Source organism: Echinops telfairi, unplaced genomic scaffold, assembly GCF_000313985.2.
Source record: "Echinops telfairi isolate 266 unplaced genomic scaffold, ASM31398v2 ScPeMD7_7407;HRSCAF=8445, whole genome shotgun sequence".
NCBI classification, from domain to species: Eukaryota; Metazoa; Chordata; class Mammalia; order Afrosoricida; family Tenrecidae; genus Echinops; species Echinops telfairi.
Window position 1 is genome coordinate 6,016,249 of NW_022111307.1, and position 19,001 is coordinate 6,035,249.

General features: G+C 47.4%; 1 protein-coding gene across 2 annotated transcripts in view; it reads left to right on the forward strand.

Moving 5' to 3' along the window:
- The window catches only part of DGKG (diacylglycerol kinase gamma), a 285,515-nt gene that overhangs the window by 101,603 nt on the left and 164,911 nt on the right, over nt 1-19,001 (forward strand). For both annotated transcript variants that reach the window (XM_045296401.1, XM_045296402.1), the window contains 4 exons: nt 5,225-5,395; nt 8,556-8,605; nt 11,146-11,220; nt 11,905-12,027. In XM_045296401.1, coding sequence (XP_045152336.1) covers nt 5,225-5,395; nt 8,556-8,605; nt 11,146-11,220; nt 11,905-12,027 — 419 coding nt within the window. The remainder of the gene's footprint in view (nt 1-5,224; nt 5,396-8,555; nt 8,606-11,145; nt 11,221-11,904; nt 12,028-19,001) is intronic.

Genomic DNA, 19,001 nt, shown 5'->3' on the forward strand with positions numbered 1-19,001 from the left:
ACAGCTCTTACCACAATCCTTACATCAGTTGTATCAAGCACATTTGTACATATGTGTCCGTCATGTCTAAAATATTTTTTTTCTACTTGAGACCTAGGTATCAACTCCCCCTTTTTTCCCCGTCCCCAACCATCCCACCCTCCTGACTCCTTGATATATTATTATTATTTTCATATCTTACCCTGTCTGTTGTCTCCCTTCATCCATGTTTCTGTTGTTCATCCCCTCCCAGGGGAGTGGGGTCGGCAGTTACACATTGAGCATTGTGATCAATTCCTACCCTCATGGTATCAATACTCCCATTACTGTTCCTAAGGGGGTTATCAGTCCTGGACTCTGTGTAACAAGAGCTCTTATCTGTACCAGCGTACATGCTCTAGTCTAGCCAGATTTGTAAGGGAGAACTGGTGTCATGATAGTGGGGTAGGGGGGAAGGAAGCATTAAAGAACTAGAGGAATGTTGTGTGTGCCATCCATTGGTGCTATACTTACTGCACCCTGGCTAACTCATTCATTCCTTCCTTGTGACCCTCCTGTGAGGGGATGTCCAATTGTCTAGAGATGGGCTTTGGGTCTCCACTCCAGCTCCCCTCATTTGTGTTGAGATGATTGTTTTGGGTCTTCTGATGCCTGATACCTGATCCTGTCGATGCCCCATGATCACACAGGTTGGTGTGCTTCTTCCATGTGGGCTTTGTTGCTTCTCAGCTAGATGGCTGCTTATTTATCTTTAAGCCTTTAAGATTCCAGACACTGTATCTTCTAATAGCCAAGCAGCATCAGCTTTCTTCACCACATTTGTTTATGCACCCATTTTGACTTCAGAGATTGTCAGGTAAGCGAGCATTGCAGACTGCCAGGCTACTAGAACAAAGTGTTCTTGTATTGAGGGAGGGCTTGAGTATAGGCCCAATGTCTGTCTGCTACCTTAATACTTAACATATAAATATATATACATAGACCTATATATCGCTATCAATATATATTAATATAATTATATATATACATGCCTATATTTATACCTCTTTACATTTCTTTTGCCTCCTAGTTGTTTCCTCTATTTCCTTTTACTTCCCTCTATCATGTTCAGCCTTCATTCGGCTCTCAGCTACATTGCACTTGATCAAACCCCAGCAGGCATTCTACTCCCTCCTTACCATCAATTTTAGATACCTTGTTGTTCCTTTGTCCCTTGTCCCTGGGTTTGCTGGCTCCCCCCGCACTTTCCCCCACCTCTCCCTCTCCCCTGTCCCCCAAGAACTGTCGGCCTGTTGTTTTCTCTTCAGAATTGTTTATCTTGCGTATCTTATATAGATAAACATGGGGGGAGAAGGGGGGAAAGAAGAAAGAAAAAAAGGTGAGGGCCTACAAATAGTTCCAAGTCTGCCTACTGACCCTTACGTATGTTTTCTGATCGGGTCTGATGAGGTGCCAAGCCCTGTCCTCCAAGTCTGAAGTCTATTTTCGGGACTCCTCGGGGACTTCGTTACTCTTGGTCCCCATTGCTGCTCTGTTGCACTCCTTTGTATTTTGCCCTGGTGGGGTGGTTGGTCAGACCGGCTCCCCTCTTTTTCATATGCCCCAGCCTCTCCGATTATTTGCTCAGCATACAGATGGAAAATCTGGTGCAGGGATACAATCCTGACACAATCTTTTTCCAGGGACGGCCTTTTCTTGTAACATGCCCAACGTGCACGAGATGCAGTCTGGCCTTCGTTGCATCTAAGGAGGATTCTGATTGTACTCCTTCCAAGACTAATTTGTTTGTTCTTCTGGTTCTGGCAGTCGCAGTACTTTCTGTATTCTCTGCCAGCACCATAATTCAAGTACATGAATCCTTGAATCTTCGTTCCTCATGGTCCTACTTTCACATATCTATGAGTTTTTGAAAATACCATAGCTTGGGGTCAGGTACAAGTCAGTCTTCAAAGTGATATCTTGCTCCACAACTTTAAGCAGAGCCCTGGAGAAATGGCAGTTGATTTCCTGAGACCCCCAATCGTCTGGGCCGAGCTTTTCATAGTAGCTACAGGGTCCGTTGTTACCAAGGAAGGAGACACATGGGGTGGTGTCATAATGTGACACTGGGAAAGGCTGTCAATCACGATAGTACACATGGGTTGACTTAGCTGCTCAGTATGCTTATTTTTGAGACGTACGAGGACTGCTCCAGGGGCAAACCAGTCTGCTTCAGAAGGCGTAAGGCCAGAGGCAAGGATGGTGAGACTTGGTCATCCATACTGGAGAGGTATCCTCAGGAGAGACCAGTCCTTGGGAAAGTAGAAGGGCAGTGGCAAAAAGGAAGGCCCTCAGCCACATTTTTGATACCATGGCTGCAACAGTGGGCTCAAGCTTGGGAACCATCATGAGGCTGGTACAAGACCAGGCAGATTTCATTTTGCTGTGCATACGGTGGCTGTGGGTCAGAACCAACTCCCTGGCACCTGCCACCCACACACGGTTCTGAAAGTAAGAACACAGCTGCTGAAAGTGGGAAATGATCTGTGATAGAACCATCTCCTTTTCTCTGACAAAATCCACTCCCTGTGGTCAAATCCCGAAAGGTCAACTCTGATGGTCCTAGGACCCAGAGGGGAGACCGGGCAGTCAACTGGCATCTCTTCATCTTCTTTTCTGACTTGAGACTTAAGAGGGAAAAAAAAGCCTTTTCCTACAAAGCTACCTTCCAGGGATGTCTTAATCAAGTGCACCTGTTCACGGAAACAAGCATGTGGAGCCAGGCTGACACCACAGAGATGCTCCTCTGTTAGGCAGGAAGAGCCAAGTCCTGGCATCACCTGAGACCAGGCCATCTGCTCAACATCCCACCCTTTCCCGTTGCCTCGGGGAGAAATTAGGTTCTCAATTTATACAGTGTATTTAGGACCAATCAGATCATTCTCCTCGTTCAGATCTAGCACAGCCCCCTCCAGGTTATTCGTTCACAGAGCCAGGTGAGTGCATGATTGTGTCCATACCCACAGCAGAGAGGGCCTTCCACCAAGTCCAGCCATCAGCTAAGAGCCCGAGCAGTCTGTCACGGTCAGAACATCCACATGAGCGTGGCTGAACTCCTCCCTTCCTGCCTGCCCAGGATTGAATGGGCTGAACAATGAAAACTCCAGCCCCTTGGTTTGTCACTGGTTTCCCAGGCTGGGTCAGAATATGTGAGGGGAACTCTCCGCTGGTTACACGCAGAGGGGACAGTCTACGGGGCTCGATGTAGCTCTTCCCTGTGAAAGTGAGCTTCCTCAGACTCCCCAGCTCCATCTTCTCAGCTCAGAGGGATTACCAGCCTGTCCTTGATCCTCGCTGCTGCTCTGCAGCCTAGAAACCCTTTGCAGACTGTAAGATGTGGCAGATGCACGAATCGCGTCTGTTCCCTAATCTCTCGGAGATCACTGTGTGGGGCTCTTGTTGGTGTTTGGTGAGCTCTTGTGTATTGCCTGTTGTCCACTGTGTTAGTTTTGCCGTGGGCAGATAATCCGCTGCTCCCTTTTACTGTCGTGTTCTATGGGATGAATAATGTGAGGATGTGGCATGAACTGGAGTCTTGGATCCATGGTTATGGGATGAGCTACCAACCGGAAAGGTCAACGCCTCAAATCTACCAGAGGCACGCCTTGTAACACGTCCTGGTAATCTGCTTCCGAAAGCTCAGAGCCTTGCAAACCTGCTGAGCACAGTGCTACTCTGACAGCCGCGGTGTCCCCATCAGGGGGAATCGACCTGGCTGTGGCTCCTTTGTTTGTTCGATAGCAGGAACCCAGTGAACAACGGAGTGCCCAGTACGAAGGGCTTCTTGCAAGTGTCTCCGCCTCACTGATGTGTGTCAGCGTGCTTTTCCTCCAGGGAGGACTTCAGTACTCCTCTTCCCCGTGGACTCTCATTGTGGCCCTTCAGCTCACCCACCGTGCTTTTCCTTCCATCTGATGGTATTCTCATCTCAACTGAGATGAGAGTCCCACTGAGGCTCTCTGCTCTTGGTCAGTAGAGGTTATATCTTCTGGCAACTTCCGGGGGTGTCTCTTGCACTAGGAGATTGCATTCCAAGATTCTTCCTTGGAGACTGGAGGAAGACAGTTCCTTTCCGTGGTCTATAGCTCTGTTTCTGGGCTCCATCTTGGTCTTTCACAGGTTCCTTTGTAACATGCAAAGTGTGTCCGTAGCCTTTAGTGTCTCCCATTGTCCATCTGTGTTCACTGGGTCATCGGCTCCATAGCCTAAGCCCCTGGAGCCCAGCTCTTCAGCCAGAGATGGAATGTTAATTCCCCCTGCCCGGCCCTTTGGCACTCTGCATAGAGAGTGCACGCTGGCCTTACCCAGCAGGCATTGGGGTCTGTGGGCAGCATCAATGGTCAAGCACTCGACTGATAACCAACAGGGTGCTGATTAGAACCCACTCAAATGCACCTCAGAAGAAAGGCCTGGAGACAGGTTTCCAGAAGGTCACTGCGTAGAAAAGCCACAATCCAGTCAACAGGAGCGGGCTTCGTTCTCCTGTTAGATCGAGCGTATAGGTCTACCAAGAGGACGAGCTGGGAAAAGGATAGAGCGTTTTCCTGCCTCCTAGAAGAAAAATTCCCGAGAGAAAACTTGTCCTCTTCTTGTGGCACCTTAAGCCCCTTTCTGGATTTTCCAAAAGTCTAATTCATTAGGCTTGCAGGGAGTCAAAATTCTTCCTAATTTCTGCAAAGAAATGGTTGTCAATCCCAGCTTTCTGATTTGAACATGCATCTTTTTATTTGTCTTTAAATGCATTTGACAAGTTGTGGGAGAGTATATTTTGAACTGTTGGTCACTTATCACTTTGAAATCCCACCTTAAATTACTCCTCCAAGTTTGATGTGTTCAAAAAAACACAATAAACACATGGACCCAGAACAAATGGCGTCTGGCTCTAAGTACTCCTATTGGTAATTTGGTATTGGCTACTGATATTACTAAGAATCACTGTCAGACTTTCTAAACACTCACAGGTATGGGTGAATTTCCTACAAGGACATAGACTCTTTCAAGGGTCACATTTGGCTCCATTCGCATGGTATGAATGGCACAGATGGATGTCTAAAACCACTGATTGAATTACCTCTAAGTTACCAAAGCTGTTGCAGACACCTGCATGAAATTCATGCTCAGTCGCGGAGAGGATGGAGTGACAAAAGGGGTTTAATGTTTGCTAAACAGCAAACGTCCTTGGACGCTGTTCTTTTGTCTACTGCAGAGTCCCAAGGGACCGAGAAGCCAGGGCCAGCTAAAGAGCAAGAGGCCACGACCCTCCGGGGAGCCCCTGCTGCTCAGTCTCCAGACTCAGAGCCCCCCATGGTGTACCTGCAGGATGTTGTGTGCTACCTGTCCCTGCTGGAGACTGGGAGGCCTCAAGATAAGCTGGAATGTAAGTGCTTTCCCATGTCAGGAATGTCAACAGTTTCCTATAGGAAGATCTAGCGCCCTGTCCATTATTCCTGGACATGCTATAGACTCTTGTGGTCTCATTGATATGCCTCCCTGGGGGATGTTTCCCACTTCTGGGCAATCTTTCCTAAGATCCACCCTGGGACCCAGTACCAGAAGTGCCTGGGGCAGGCAGGGCATCTAACACCTCTGTATTAAGAACCCCTGGGTATTACATTCTTCTGGTGAGGGGGCCCAGCCCCATCATCCTCTCTGTAGTTCGCTGCTCCATGCCAGTATGTTGCCATAAAGGCAACTATGGGGTGGGGTCTTGTCCCTCTCTCCCTTTCCTGTGGACACCATCGCAACATCATCTCTGAAGGCAAACTGGGTGCATAAGCAAATGTGGTGAAGAAAGTGGATGGTGCCCGGCTCTCAAAAGATATAGCATCTGGGGTGTTAAAGGCTTGAAGTTACACAAGCAGCCAGCTATCAGGGAAGCAAATAAGCCCACATGGGAGAAGCACACCAGCCTGTGTGATCATGAGGTATCTACAGGATCAGGTATCAGGTATCAAAAGATCCCAAACAAACAATTATATCAATGTGAATGAGGGGGGTTAGCGTGGAGACCTAAAGCCCATCTGTAGACAATTGGAGATTCTCCCACAGAAGGGTCACAAGGAAGGGACAATTCAACCCAGGTGCAGTGTAGCACCGAGGAAACACATATCATTCCTCTAGTTCCTGAATGCTTCCTCCCCACCACCCACTGCCAAAACCCAGCTAGACTGGAGTGCACACATTGGTACAGATAAGAGCTTTCGACACATGGAATTCAGGACAGATCAAACCTTCAGGAGCAGTAGTGGGGGGCTGGGGAAGGAAGGGGGAGAAAGGGGGAATCCTTCACAAGGTTGGGTATATAGTCCACACCCCAGGGGGATGAATAGCAGAAAGGTGGGTGAAGGGAGACAACAAACAGTGTAAGACATAAAAGAACAACACTAATATATGATTGGTCAGGGGAGGGTGGGGGAAACCGAGGAGCTGATACCAAGGGCTCAAGTAGAAAAATGTTTTGGAAATGATGATGGCAACATATGTACAAGTGTGCTTAGTACAATTGAATGGTGGATTGTCTTAAGATTTGTAAGAGGCCTCCAATAAAATGATTAATTTTAAAAAAAAAGAACCCCTGGGGCCTGTCTGGAAGGGGTCAGACCCCCACGCCTTTGCAGGTAGGAGCTCCTGAAAGCCTCCACTCAGAGGTGCCTCCTCTGAGGAGAATTTCCAAAGGAAGATGCTCAACACCTGTCTCTTTCCCCTGCTCCAGTGCCCAAGCAGCTCATACACTATGAGGAAATCGTTTTTTTCTGGAGAGCTAATTAACCTCTCTCTTGTTAAACCCAAACCGAACTCGCTGCCATCGAGTCAATGCGGACTCCTCGCAGCCCCCGTGGGTGTCTGGGGCTGTACCTGTTTGTGGGCGTAGAAAGCCCAGTCTGTCTCCTGAGGAGCTGCTGGTGGTTTAGAACTCCTGACCTTGTAGACTGCAACCCAACAGGTCATCACTGCACGACCAGGGCTCCCCTTCTCTTGTTCTAGTCTCAGAAACTCAGCGGGCAGTTCTCCGCTGACCTAGAGGGTCACTACGAGGCGGCATCTACTGGGTGGCAGTGAGTTGGGTTGTTTGGTTTGTTCAAGTGTATCCTCATTTCTCCACCCTCTCCTCCCGCCAAGACCTTGAGGCGCTAGAGAAAAGGGACTGGTTATTTCGTTAAGGGAGCTGAACCTGGTTTCGTGGTGCTGGCTTCTGAAAATGAGCTCACCCCTATGGCTCTGTGCTCAGCCCAACAACAGACAGAAGGAGGAACAGAAACTGGAACCCCAGGGAGGACATGGGATTCGTGAGGGCCCAGGGGCAGGCGGGGGGAGGTCGCAGTCAATGCTAGGAAACTAAATGCCTGTGAATTGTCGAACAGAAACTTGATCTGCTCGGCAAGTCATCGCCCAATTCACAACCCCAAAGAGTCTTCAAAAGTAGATGGGGGGTTACCGTGGCCTAGAAGAGAAGCCCCTGGTTGCACAGAGGTTAAAGCGCCCAGCCGCTCACCTGAAGGTTGGCAGTTTGAACCCACCGGCCCCTCCTCAGGAGAAAGCGGTGGCCGTCTGCTTCCGTAAAGATATGTCGCTTTGGAAGCTCTCTGGGGGGCACTTCTGCTTAGTCCTCTTGAGTCTCCTGAGTCCGAATTGGTAATGGGTTTGGTTTGGGGGCTCCAGGGGCAGGAGGGAGGAAGCAATGGGGAGTTAGAGCCTGTGGGGTCCTGAGCTGCTGTTTGGGGAGGGACCAGCGTGTAGAAATGGACTGTGAGGAGGGTAGCAGTAAAAGCCCCCGCCATCAAGTCAGGTCCAACACATCGGGAACCTAGGCAGCGTTTCCGAAACTGCATCTTCACGGGAGCAGACAGTCTCATTGTGCTCCCTCAGAGAGGCTGGTCCTTTTGAACTGCCGGCCTTTCAGTCAGCAACCCAGCGCTTAGCCCACAGGGGCTACCAGAGCTCACAGACAATATGGAGGTTAGAATCGCCCGCAATGACAAAGCCCGTATTAAGTGCTGAGTGCTATCTATATTCCAATCACTGTAGACGCAGACATATATTATTTACTTGCTCATCCTCTAACAAGCCTAAGAAAAAGAAAATATACTCTCAGATTTATAGATCAGAAAATGACACCGCATGCAGCCAAATGGCTTGTTGGACAGCCCAAAGGTGGTAAAGTGCAGGGCCCAGCTTTGAACCTGGGTCTGCCTGCGCTCCTTCCCCGTGCAATGGAGGCAGTGCCCCCTCTCCCACCCTGTATGCCTGGTGCCTCTGCCCCATCAATGGGCACTTGCTTCGAGTGGGGCCCAGGGATCCTGCGAGGTGTGCGTGCTCTGCAGAGACTCATACCCCTGACCTGGACCTCTTTAGCCTCAGAGCTATTGCTCTGACAGTCCTGGGAGCAAGAGGGTTTCTTCTCGTCCTCCCCCCCACCCCCACCCCTCTGCTGGAAGTCAGACCCGGCACCTTGAAGGGCGAGGGAGCTGCTGGCCAGGGTGATCTACGTCCTTGGGCGTATCAAAACGTCACCCTCGCCTCCGCTTTGTTTCTTGCAGTCCTGTTTCACCTGTATGATTCGGATGAGAATGGGCTCCTGGATCAAACGGTAAGCTTTCCTCCTCAAATAGCCCTCCTGGAGCCAGGGAGGGGGGAGGGGGCGGCGCTGAGGGAGGGGCGGGAGAGCAGGTGAAGAGAGAGTCTGAAAACTGTTGGTTCCATCTCTATAAGCATGGAGATGTCCCAATAAGGGCCACAGAAATCTGAATAAATTCCCCACCTTCTCGTTCCCTGAGAAAGTAGAAGCCCGGAAAAAAGAGGCTCCCAGCCTCGAGAAAGCTCAACATGGCCTTCCCTTTTGATCCCAGAATGAGGAGATGCTTTAGCATCTCCCCTGGCTTACCTTCCCGGCCTGCTCAGAACGTCCCTCTTCAGTGTCCTGCCGGGCCCAAGGGTCTAGAAGAGGCAGGAAGAGCCGGAGCAGCACAGGAGGGCAAGGGGAAAAGGTCACAGTTCATGCACTTTGTTGTCCCCCGGGGCTGTCTCTCATAACCCAGGGCCCTAGCTCCAGGAGTCTAGTCTGTTTGTTCTGAACACACACACACCTCCTCGTCCTGGTGAACCCTGAGCCCCCAGCTCTCCTCAGGGAGAGGCCAGCATTGGGGGGTGGAAAAGGTGGAATCAGAAGAAGACAGAGAAGGGGAAAAAAAAGAATCCAAACAGACACGTCTCGTGGCTGACGGTAATCCAGGTGCGGCCCATCGGTGTCCAAACACACGTCTCGTGGCTGACGGTAATCCAGGTGCGGCCCATCGGTGGAACATTTGAGGTCGAATCAGATGAAAAGAAGAGAGGGAGCAAGTTGGCTTGCTGAGCAGGATGGATCCAGACAAAATGAAATGGTTGACAACTGCAGTCGCTGCCCCATTTGTCAGGATGTTGCCGTTGGTCCAGTTTGTTTGTTTGTTTTCTTTATATTGATGTGTGATCCACACTGAAGGCTACTGTAAGCCCTTTGAGTCTCCTTGGCTTTTAGGAAGCAAGGTTGTGTTCCCTGCATACCACATATTGTTAATGAGGCTCCCTTCAATCTTGGTGCCCTTTTTTTTTTTTCATATTGTCCAACTTCTTGGATTATTTGCTCAGCATACAGATTGAACAATATAATGAAAGGATACCGCCCTGATGCATATTCTCCCGATTTAAGATCATGCACTGTCTCCTTGTTTTGTTCGAACGGGACGGCCTCTTGATCAAGGTATAGGTTCCACGTGAGCAAAATCGGTCACAATTCAAGTCTGTTCCATCAGTCAACCAAGTTCTGCCTTCTGGAGTTGACCAGGACCAGTTGCATACCGATTCTACACAATGGACCATCAAACATTGAAAGGTGCTTTATCACACGTCCCCCTGAAATCTTCTCCACGCTACAAGTTTCCAATTCCTATACTGTCTTGTATAGGAACCCAGTGACATAAATATACACTCTAGATAAGTTCATCTGTCAAGGCTCCTCTTAAACTATGGCACAGAATTGAAACTACATGCCCATGGCTTTTTAAGCATTCAGAGATGGTCTCATGAGGGTAGACCTGGAAGAACTAGTTTGATGTACATAGTCCCAGACCAAGTCTAAGTGTTGGCCCCTGAAGTGCATTCTGTTCTCATCTAATCTCAGACCCAGCGCGGGGCACCAGCTCCTTTTTCGTCAGGACTTCTGCCAAGTGCCAACCTTGCCCCTACTTTTCTTTCCATGTGCTTTTCCTCATGCGTTGACTCAACCTGCAGTTTTGTAACTATTTTTTATTTAGATGAAAAACATTTTTTCAGACCTATTGGATTTTACTTCGCTTTTTCTGACCCAGCGTTCAATCTGCTGGGGGTAAAAATTCTCTGTTTGTTTTTTCTTCATCAATATATGTAATTTTCCATCACTACATCAATGTATTATCGTACTATAAACATCTTAGGTGGCACCCAACAGATGATAACTTTGACACTAAATCCTTCTGAACCCAGCTGTCTCTCAGCGGGCCTCTCCATGTGTGGCTACCGTAGCTTCCAGTCAGTTCTGTGCGGTTTTAGAAAGATCCTGGCCTTGGTACCAAAGTCTCACTCAACAGACAAACTCTCTCTTTATGGAATCCTGGGCCTGGAATTGAACCACAGGATAAAGGAAACAGATGAGATGTCTAAACAAATAAGTTAGCCCTTCATCCAGCTGCAACTGGCCGCCCAAATGGTGCAAATGAACCTCAAGTAGCTGAAGCTGTGGGGTGGAGCGTGGTAAGAAGTGGGAGGAGGAACCTGTAAGTATTCGTGGGAGCTGTGGACACAGTGAAAGAGATATGAGGAATGCTTCTTTCTATATTCTCTGTTTCAAGGGACAAGAAGGGCAAGGAGGTCAGTGCCCAGTAAACGTTCCTCTCTCTGGCTTACTCGCCATGCGAGGTGTTCTTTGGGGCTTCTCTCCCCACTGGGCCTGACAGTCGAGACAGAAGCAAAGGGAGGGGAAGCAAATGATCAATCCTAGTGAAGCGACCACGTGTAGCACCAGCTGTGTCTCATGCTCAGCCTGCTTGTCTTCCTACTGAGGTCAGCCTTGAGTCTTGCTCTTAAAAACTCTCCCCCACCCCCGCTGTCTTCTAGGAGATGGATCGCATTGTCAACCAAATGCTGCACATCGCCCAGTACCTGGAGTGGGATCCCACTGAGCTAAGACCTGTGAGTATCTCTCCGCACAGGGTGACTTCGAGCGAGCTGCCCAGATGAAGTCGGGGTGTCTGCTGGGCTTGCGTGTGGTGTTTACTGTGCAAGCCCCGCCAGCTCCTCCGCCTTACGGATCGCGTCCTGTACAGCAGCCTGCACAGCAACCTCGCACTTTGTGGAGAGGAGAAAACTGTAGACAGCAGAAATATAGGTGTCGTTGAACTAATAATCCCCCCTCACCTTCCTCCAGTGCTAAAAATGTTTAACAAGAATGTATAGATCCAAGAAGTTAGATAGAAGGAACGTTAGCCATTTTGCTCAATCCCCGGAACATAGTAGCAATGAATGGTAATTACATATCAGGGCTCCTATATGTCAGGTCGGGTTCTGGAAACTTCATTTATATTTTCTCTAATCCTCCCCACCATTCTGCAAACGTGGAAAGATTGTTTCCATTGTACAGATGAGCCAGCCGGAACCCAGAGAGCTGGCTTGGCCTGCTCAAGGCCACACAGTCAGGCTGGTACCGAATCAGGACTAGAGTGCACGCCAGTCTCCTGATTCGTAATCCACAACCCCATTATGTCTTGATTATTCATATTCACTCAGAATGAGATGAGCAGGGGAGCCTGCTATGCAGGACGAAAGAGAAAGCCAAGCAACGTGGAAATAGACGATGTTGCTCTTTGGCTCCCACAGATCTTGAAGGAGATGTTGCAAGGGATGGACTACGACAAGGATGGCTTTGTGTCTCTGAAGGAGTGGGTCCAAGGAGGGATGACGACCATTCCATTGCTGGTCCTCCTGGGGATGGACGACTCTGTAAGTCCTCACGCTGGAGTTCCGAGACCTCTTGCTTTGTTGTCCTTCCTGTTGTCCTTTGTTGTCCTCTCTGTTGTCCTTCCTGAAATATGTTCATTCATTCGAGGGGTATTGATTAAACAAAAGTTACTCTCGGGGTGTTGCGGTGGGACACAGAGATTCTGTATTGGCTCTCAAAAAGCTTATTCTCAACCAGCAGAGGGCGAAAAACCTCAAGGAGGAAGTTCACCGTTTGCTCAAATTAGGTTTAAAAACACTAAGAGTTGGGGAGAAAGGAAGGAGAGGGGAAAGAAGGAAGCCTGGTCTTTGTGGGAAAACTTTCATGAAGGGCATCTTATTTGACCTTCAAAGAACAACCGAATATGTGAGTCTTGTTATTCTTAATGGATATCAATGGAAAGCTGAGGTTCTGGGTCTAAGAGTGAAAAGAGGAGGCAAGGCTCCACTTTCTAACCCCCCAGGCTTGGGAGTGAAGACCAGTAGGAAGCAACCTTGGAGGGTGTAGACCCCCTGCAGGAGGGGTGGGATTTTAGTATCCCATTCCTGAGACTCCGTGCCAGGGTGGGGGAGCCTAGTACAGCACTTGATCTGGCTCTCAAGTGAGGATGTGAGATGGCTGCTGAAAGATGGGAGGAAAGTGAGTGGAGACCCCAAACTGAGCATTTACTAAGGGAACTAATGCCTATATGTAGAGTAGGAATATTAACAGGAAAAGCACAAATGGTGGCATTCAGCATTTATCAGGACAGTCTCGCAGGCTGTGCGGGCAGCACCTCGTGGAGATACTGAAATACCAGAGAGAGGAACAGAAACAGAAGGGCAGCAGGCTGGCCTCTGCCAGCCTGCCACCGCCTGTTTCCCACAGTGTCGCCATCTGACATCCCCGTGGTTCATTACTAAAGCTGAGACTTCGTTTCCAATCCTTGAGAACTGAGAGTCCACAATCATCTCCCAGCATGTCCAGCTCCTTCAGAGTGCTGAGTCAAAACCAAGGAGGCTGCCCCCTCCTCGCCTTGCTCCTGAGCTCCATGGACAGTCACAGCGAGAAAAGGCCTGTGGGCTCGATGCCCCTGCCCACCCTCCCTGCTTTACAGATGGATGCCAAGGCAAGCAAAGACCCCAACAGCACAGTCCTAGTTAGTCAGAGAAGCCAGCTGCTCCCATGCTCAGCAATATCAGACCCCTCGTTCCACAACCTCTTATCAAGAACTTACCCAAAGTTTCCAATCTCGGGGTGCAAAGAGGGAAGTTTGGTTTGGGTGTCCTTCCACCAGCCCTGTTCTTTCTCTGAAGTATGCAAATAAAGATGGTGTATTTTCTCACAAAGACACCATTTCTACTTTCCCGGCCCAGGGTCAAAATGCTACTCTCCATGACTTGGTGTGGGAGACGTAGGCTGTTCCATCCACATTCTCCCAAATGTGCCCATTAGATGCCGAACCAGCTTGGTACCATCAAGTCAGGCCCGACTTGGAGCCATCAAGTCAGGCCCGACTCTTAGGGGCCCGGCGTACAACAGAAGGAAACGCTGCCCGCAGATCCTGAGTCAGCCTCCCGGTGGTTACGTCGGTTCAAGAAAGCTGCAAACAAAAAGTCAATGCAAATCCCACTGAACACATCTAAACCTTTATGCTTGTGTTTTAAACATGTACCAACTTGTACATTTTTAACATTCAATTTTATTCCAATCCAAGAAATGTGAGGTCAAGGGTTAGGATCCCAGAGACGCAGCCTGTACAAGGAGTCTGGGAAAGGCTGCACCGTGTTCTAGAACAAATAGCCCTCGATGCCTTAAAAATCCAATTCAAGCTTGCTCTTTCACAGCCCACATAAGGCCTTTGAAAGTCTGGGGAATCCCTGAATGTCACCCACAGGAAGTAATCTGTTTCCAGGTGAAATTCTAGCAGCATTGTGGAACCCAGCACAGAGAGAAGACCCGGATGTCTTCATGCCTCAGCCTCCAACGTGCAAAAGGGAAAGAGCCACATGGTGGTGCTATAACCCAAGCAGAAATGTCCTCGTGTCCCCAGTCAGGATCCATGTGCTTCTCAGCCTGGATCTATGCTAGCAGTAGCCAGCTCATTCCCCTAGCCAGCAGTTGTGTTTTCAGAATTAACCACCCTTTGGGCTATGTAAATAGTCGGGGTCTGCTGAAGAACAAATAGTCGGGGTCTGCTGAAGAGCGCTGAACTTCCCCTTCAGTCAAAGACAGTCCCTGCAGGAAAACCTCAGTGTTGGGGACAGAGAGAACAGGGGGTGGGGTGGGTGGAAGGCACCTAAGACCTGAGGTGAGCGTAGAACTTGAGTTTGACTACTGGTTAATACATTTATTTTCTTGGGATCCACAGCACTTATTTTACATATCCGCTGAGTCTTTGTTTGTTTCTAATTGAAATCTAATCCCTTTCACACGAGAAAACTCTAACTCTAAAAACGTGTGTGTGTTCCTGGTATCTGGCACCTCATAGGAACTTGACAGAAGTTTACAATGTGCCAGACATAGGATCAGGAGCTTTCATGTCATTCTTGCAGAGATCACTTGAAGTAGAAGTTTGCCGGTTAAATTAATGAATTGGCCTTTTGATGAACCATTTAATTCATTACTTAATTAATGAAGCCAGTTACCAAAATGACGTATTTTCATCACCATATATGCAAAGGAAAGCTAGACAAGGAGCAAGCCTGAAGAGAGAATGCCTTTCAATTAGGGGGTCAGCAAAAAATATTGAATATACCCAAAAAATTGCCAGAAGGACACGCAAATCTGCCTTGGAAGGGAGGATGGTAGGACCTTGTCTCATGTGCTTTGGGTGTATTGACAGACGAGACTTGTCCAATGGGGACATCATAGTTGATAAAATAGAGAGGGAGTCACCAGTAAAAGAAGAAGAAGCTTCTCTGTGAGATGGATTGGCACAGCGGATACAACCATGGCCTCCAACAGAAAAATGGCGAGAGAGTCAGAGCACCTGGGAGTGGAGTGTTCTGCTGCACACAGGGCTCCGATGTACAGACTAGAGTCAGAGCTGGCTCAACAGCATCTCACAGCAACAGGTAAAGGAGCTTTGATCATGTAAAACTCGGGTCTTATAAGAAGTAACTTTGAGGTAGTCGGAAAAAATAAGTCCACTGGTTCAGAGAAAGATCACCATTTAGAAACAAGTGTGCACTTTTCTGGAGGCGTCCAGCAGAAGGACCTGGCCGCAGGTATCGATCTGCTGCAGTGACCAGGCCAGGCACAGAGTCCTTATCAATCAGAAGTGAATTTGAAGTCTGGCACATTGGACTCTATGCACCTTACTACCAAGCCTCGCCACGTTACCGAAGTAGTTTCTGCTGCCCTTCTTACCAACCAAGCGGTAAGACAGGCGGACGTGGCTGCCAGAGAATGAGCATGGGAAGATCTGAGCAACCACCGAGAGGTTCCACTCAGAGCAAGAAAACCAACCAAAAGGCTAAATGGACCAAAGTTCCTGAAAGTGGAGAGCAGCTGTGCCTGCTGGCAGACTCCCCTTTACTGCTGACCAACAACACCAGCCACTCCGGTGAGGCCCTCTCTCCCAGCACAGCTGAGTTTTCCCAGTTCCTGAGGCCATGCAGCCGTCCACACCTCTTACCTTGCTGGCCTCTGGGGGCCCTGCGTGGATAGCAGGCCATGTGGGCAGGGATGGATGCAGCCATGCTCAGTACGCAGGCTACACTGTCATCATGGTTTTCTTCCTCCTTCTTTTCTGCCTCCTTCTCCAGTGCCCCTCCACCTGCCCACCTCCACCACAAGGTAAACCCCTACTCACAGTAACACAAAGGAGCATAAATCCCTACCCACAAAGTGGTTTTATTTTCTTCATTTTTTGTACATTTGTTCTATTATAATAGCTTTATTATTTTATTCTAGTTGTCTCCCACTTCCTATTCCAGTGTAACCCCACCATCATGAGAATAAGCATTTCCCCAAGGTAAAAACAGGCAGATCTGTAGATTCTGCACACCCACCCAACCAAGAGCCTCTCTCCCTCTTTGATTGCACACACTTGCCCTTATTCACACTGCTAGGACAACAGAAACCCAACACACACACTCAAGCGACACCCCAGCCATAGTATAGAATAGATCGCATGTTAAGCCACAAAGCAAGCCTCAACAAATTAAAAAAAGCATCAACATCTTACGATCCATTTTCTCAGATCACAACACTATAAAACTGGAAAATTACAATAGAAAGAACTGAAACATACCAGAAAACACATGGAGACCGAATAATATGCCATTTAAATATGACTGAGTAATGGATAAAATAAGGGACGAAATTAAGAAATTTCTTGAAACAAATGAGAATAACACAACATACCAAAACCTTTGGGCACACTAAAAGCAGTCATCAGAGGGCAATTTATAGCAATCAACACACCCATGAAAAAATGGGAGAAATTCAAAATCAACACCTTAAAAAACATCAAACTAGTAGAACAAGGACAATAATATAAACCCTCCAACAATAAAAGAAATCATAAGAGTATAGTGGAAATAAACAAACTGGAAAGCCAAAAAACAATGGAAAAATAAAACAAGAAGTTGGTTCATTGAAAGGATTAACAAAATCCTGACAAACTGCTGGCAAACTTTAACAAAGGAAAATTAAAAAGATGCAAATTTCTAGAATTAAAGTTGAAAAGGGAGACATCACAACAGATCCAAGTGAAATTAAGAGAATAATAACACACTACTATGAAAGACTATACTCCAAAAAGTTTGATAATCTCAAAGAAATGGGAAAATACCTAGAAATACACCATCTATCCAAATTAGTGCAGACAGATGTAGAAAACCTTAACAGGCTCATAACAAAAAAATAAATACAGAAGGTCATCAAGAAACTTCCAACCAGAAAGCTGATGGTGCCTGGCTATTAAAAGATCTTAAGGGTTTGAAGATAAACAAGTAGCCGTCTAGCTGGGAAGCAACAAAGCCCACATGGAAGAAGCACGCCAGCCTGTGTGATCATGAGGTCTCTACAGGATCAGGTATTAGGCATCAGAAGACCCCAAACAAACCTTCAGATCGATGCGAAAAAGGGGGAGGGGAGGTGGAGTGGAGACCCAAAGCACAGCTGTAGACAGTTGGCTGTCCCCTCACAGAAGGGTCACAAGGAAGGGACGAGCCAGCCAGGGTGCAGTATAGCACCAACAAAACACACAACCATCCTTTAGTTTTTTAATGATTCCTCTCCCTGACTATCATAACCCCAATTCTACCTTACAGATCTGACTAGACCAGAGCATGTACACTGGTACAGATAAGAGCTCTCAATATGGAATCCAGGACAGATAAACCCCTCAGGACCAATAATGGGAGTACCAGTACCATGAGGGTGGGGGGAAAGTAGGGGGAGAAAGGGGGAACCAATCACAATGACCGACATATAACACCACCACCACCACCCCGCCCCGGGTGACGAACAATAGAAACATGGGTGAAGGGAGACAAGGGATGGTGTAAGATATGAAAATAATAATAATTTATAATTTATTCAAGAGGGTGGACAGGTCGGGGAGGGAGGAAGAAAATGAGAAACTGATACCAAGGGCTCAAGTAGAAAATGATGATGACAACATATGTACAAATGTGCTTGACACAATGGATATATGGATTGTTATAAGAGCTGTAAAAGCCCCCAATAAAAAAGATTTATTAAAATTTTAATAAAAACTTCCAACCAAGAAAAGCCTATGAACCAGATGGCTTCACAGAAAACTTCTCTGAAGTATTCTACGAAGAGTTGTCACCAATCCCACACATACTATTCCAGAATATAGAAAGGGAGAGTAAACTACCGAACAAGCATAACCCTGATACCAAAATCCCACCAAGACCCCACAGAGATAGAAAGCTACAGACCAGTATCCCTCATGAATAAAGACGCCAAAACTCTGGACAAAATTGGGGCCAATAGAATCAAACAACACATCAAAAAAATTCATCATAACCAAGTGGGATTCATACCAAGGAAGTAGGATGGTTCAACATGTGAAAAACAAGACCAAGTATAAGAAGTACATGAGGAATCAAGGGATGCAGGAAAAATATTTGACAATATCCAACACACATTCCTGATTTTTTTTTAAATTCAATAAAATAGGAATAGAAGGGAAACTCCTTAACGTAATAAAGGCCATATACAAAACTCCATGAACCAACATCATGCTTAACAGGGAAAAACTGAAAACCTTTCCCCTGAAAATGGGGACGAGACAAGGATGCCCCTATCGCCACTCTCATTCAGTATTGAGTTGGACGTCTTAACCAGAACCATTAGCAGCAGAAAGATCAAGGGAATAAAATTGGGCAAAGAAGAACCGAAACCCTCGGTATTTGTGGAAGATGTGGTTTCATAGAGAAAGAACCACGAGGACTGCCCACAAAGACTGTTGGAAATATGGAAGGCCTGGGTAAAGTAGCAGGATGCAAGATTAACAAGCAGGAACCAATTGACTTCCTATGTAGCAGTGACAAGAACACGAAAAAGACATCCACATAACAAGATCGTTTACAATAGCCATAAACAAGATGAACAGCGTAGGAATAAACCTAGCCAGAGAAACAAAAGACCTGTATGAAGAAGACTACAGAACATTGTTGCAAGAAACCAAAGAGACCCTTCTGCACAAGTGGAAGAACATGCCGTGTTCACGGATAGGAAGACATATGTTGTGAAAATATCAATACTACTGTAAGTAACCCACAAACACAATGCAATTCCAATCCAAATCCCAATTTCATTTATAAAGAAATGGAAAAACGAATTACCAACTTCATATAGAGTGGGAAGAGACCCAGGACAAGCAAAGAACTTCTCAAAAGAAGAACAAAATCTTTAATGACCACTACCATGACCCCAATTCTACCTTACAAATCCAGCTAGACCAGACCATGTACACGGTGCAGATAGGAGCTGAAAACAACCACAGGGAATCCAG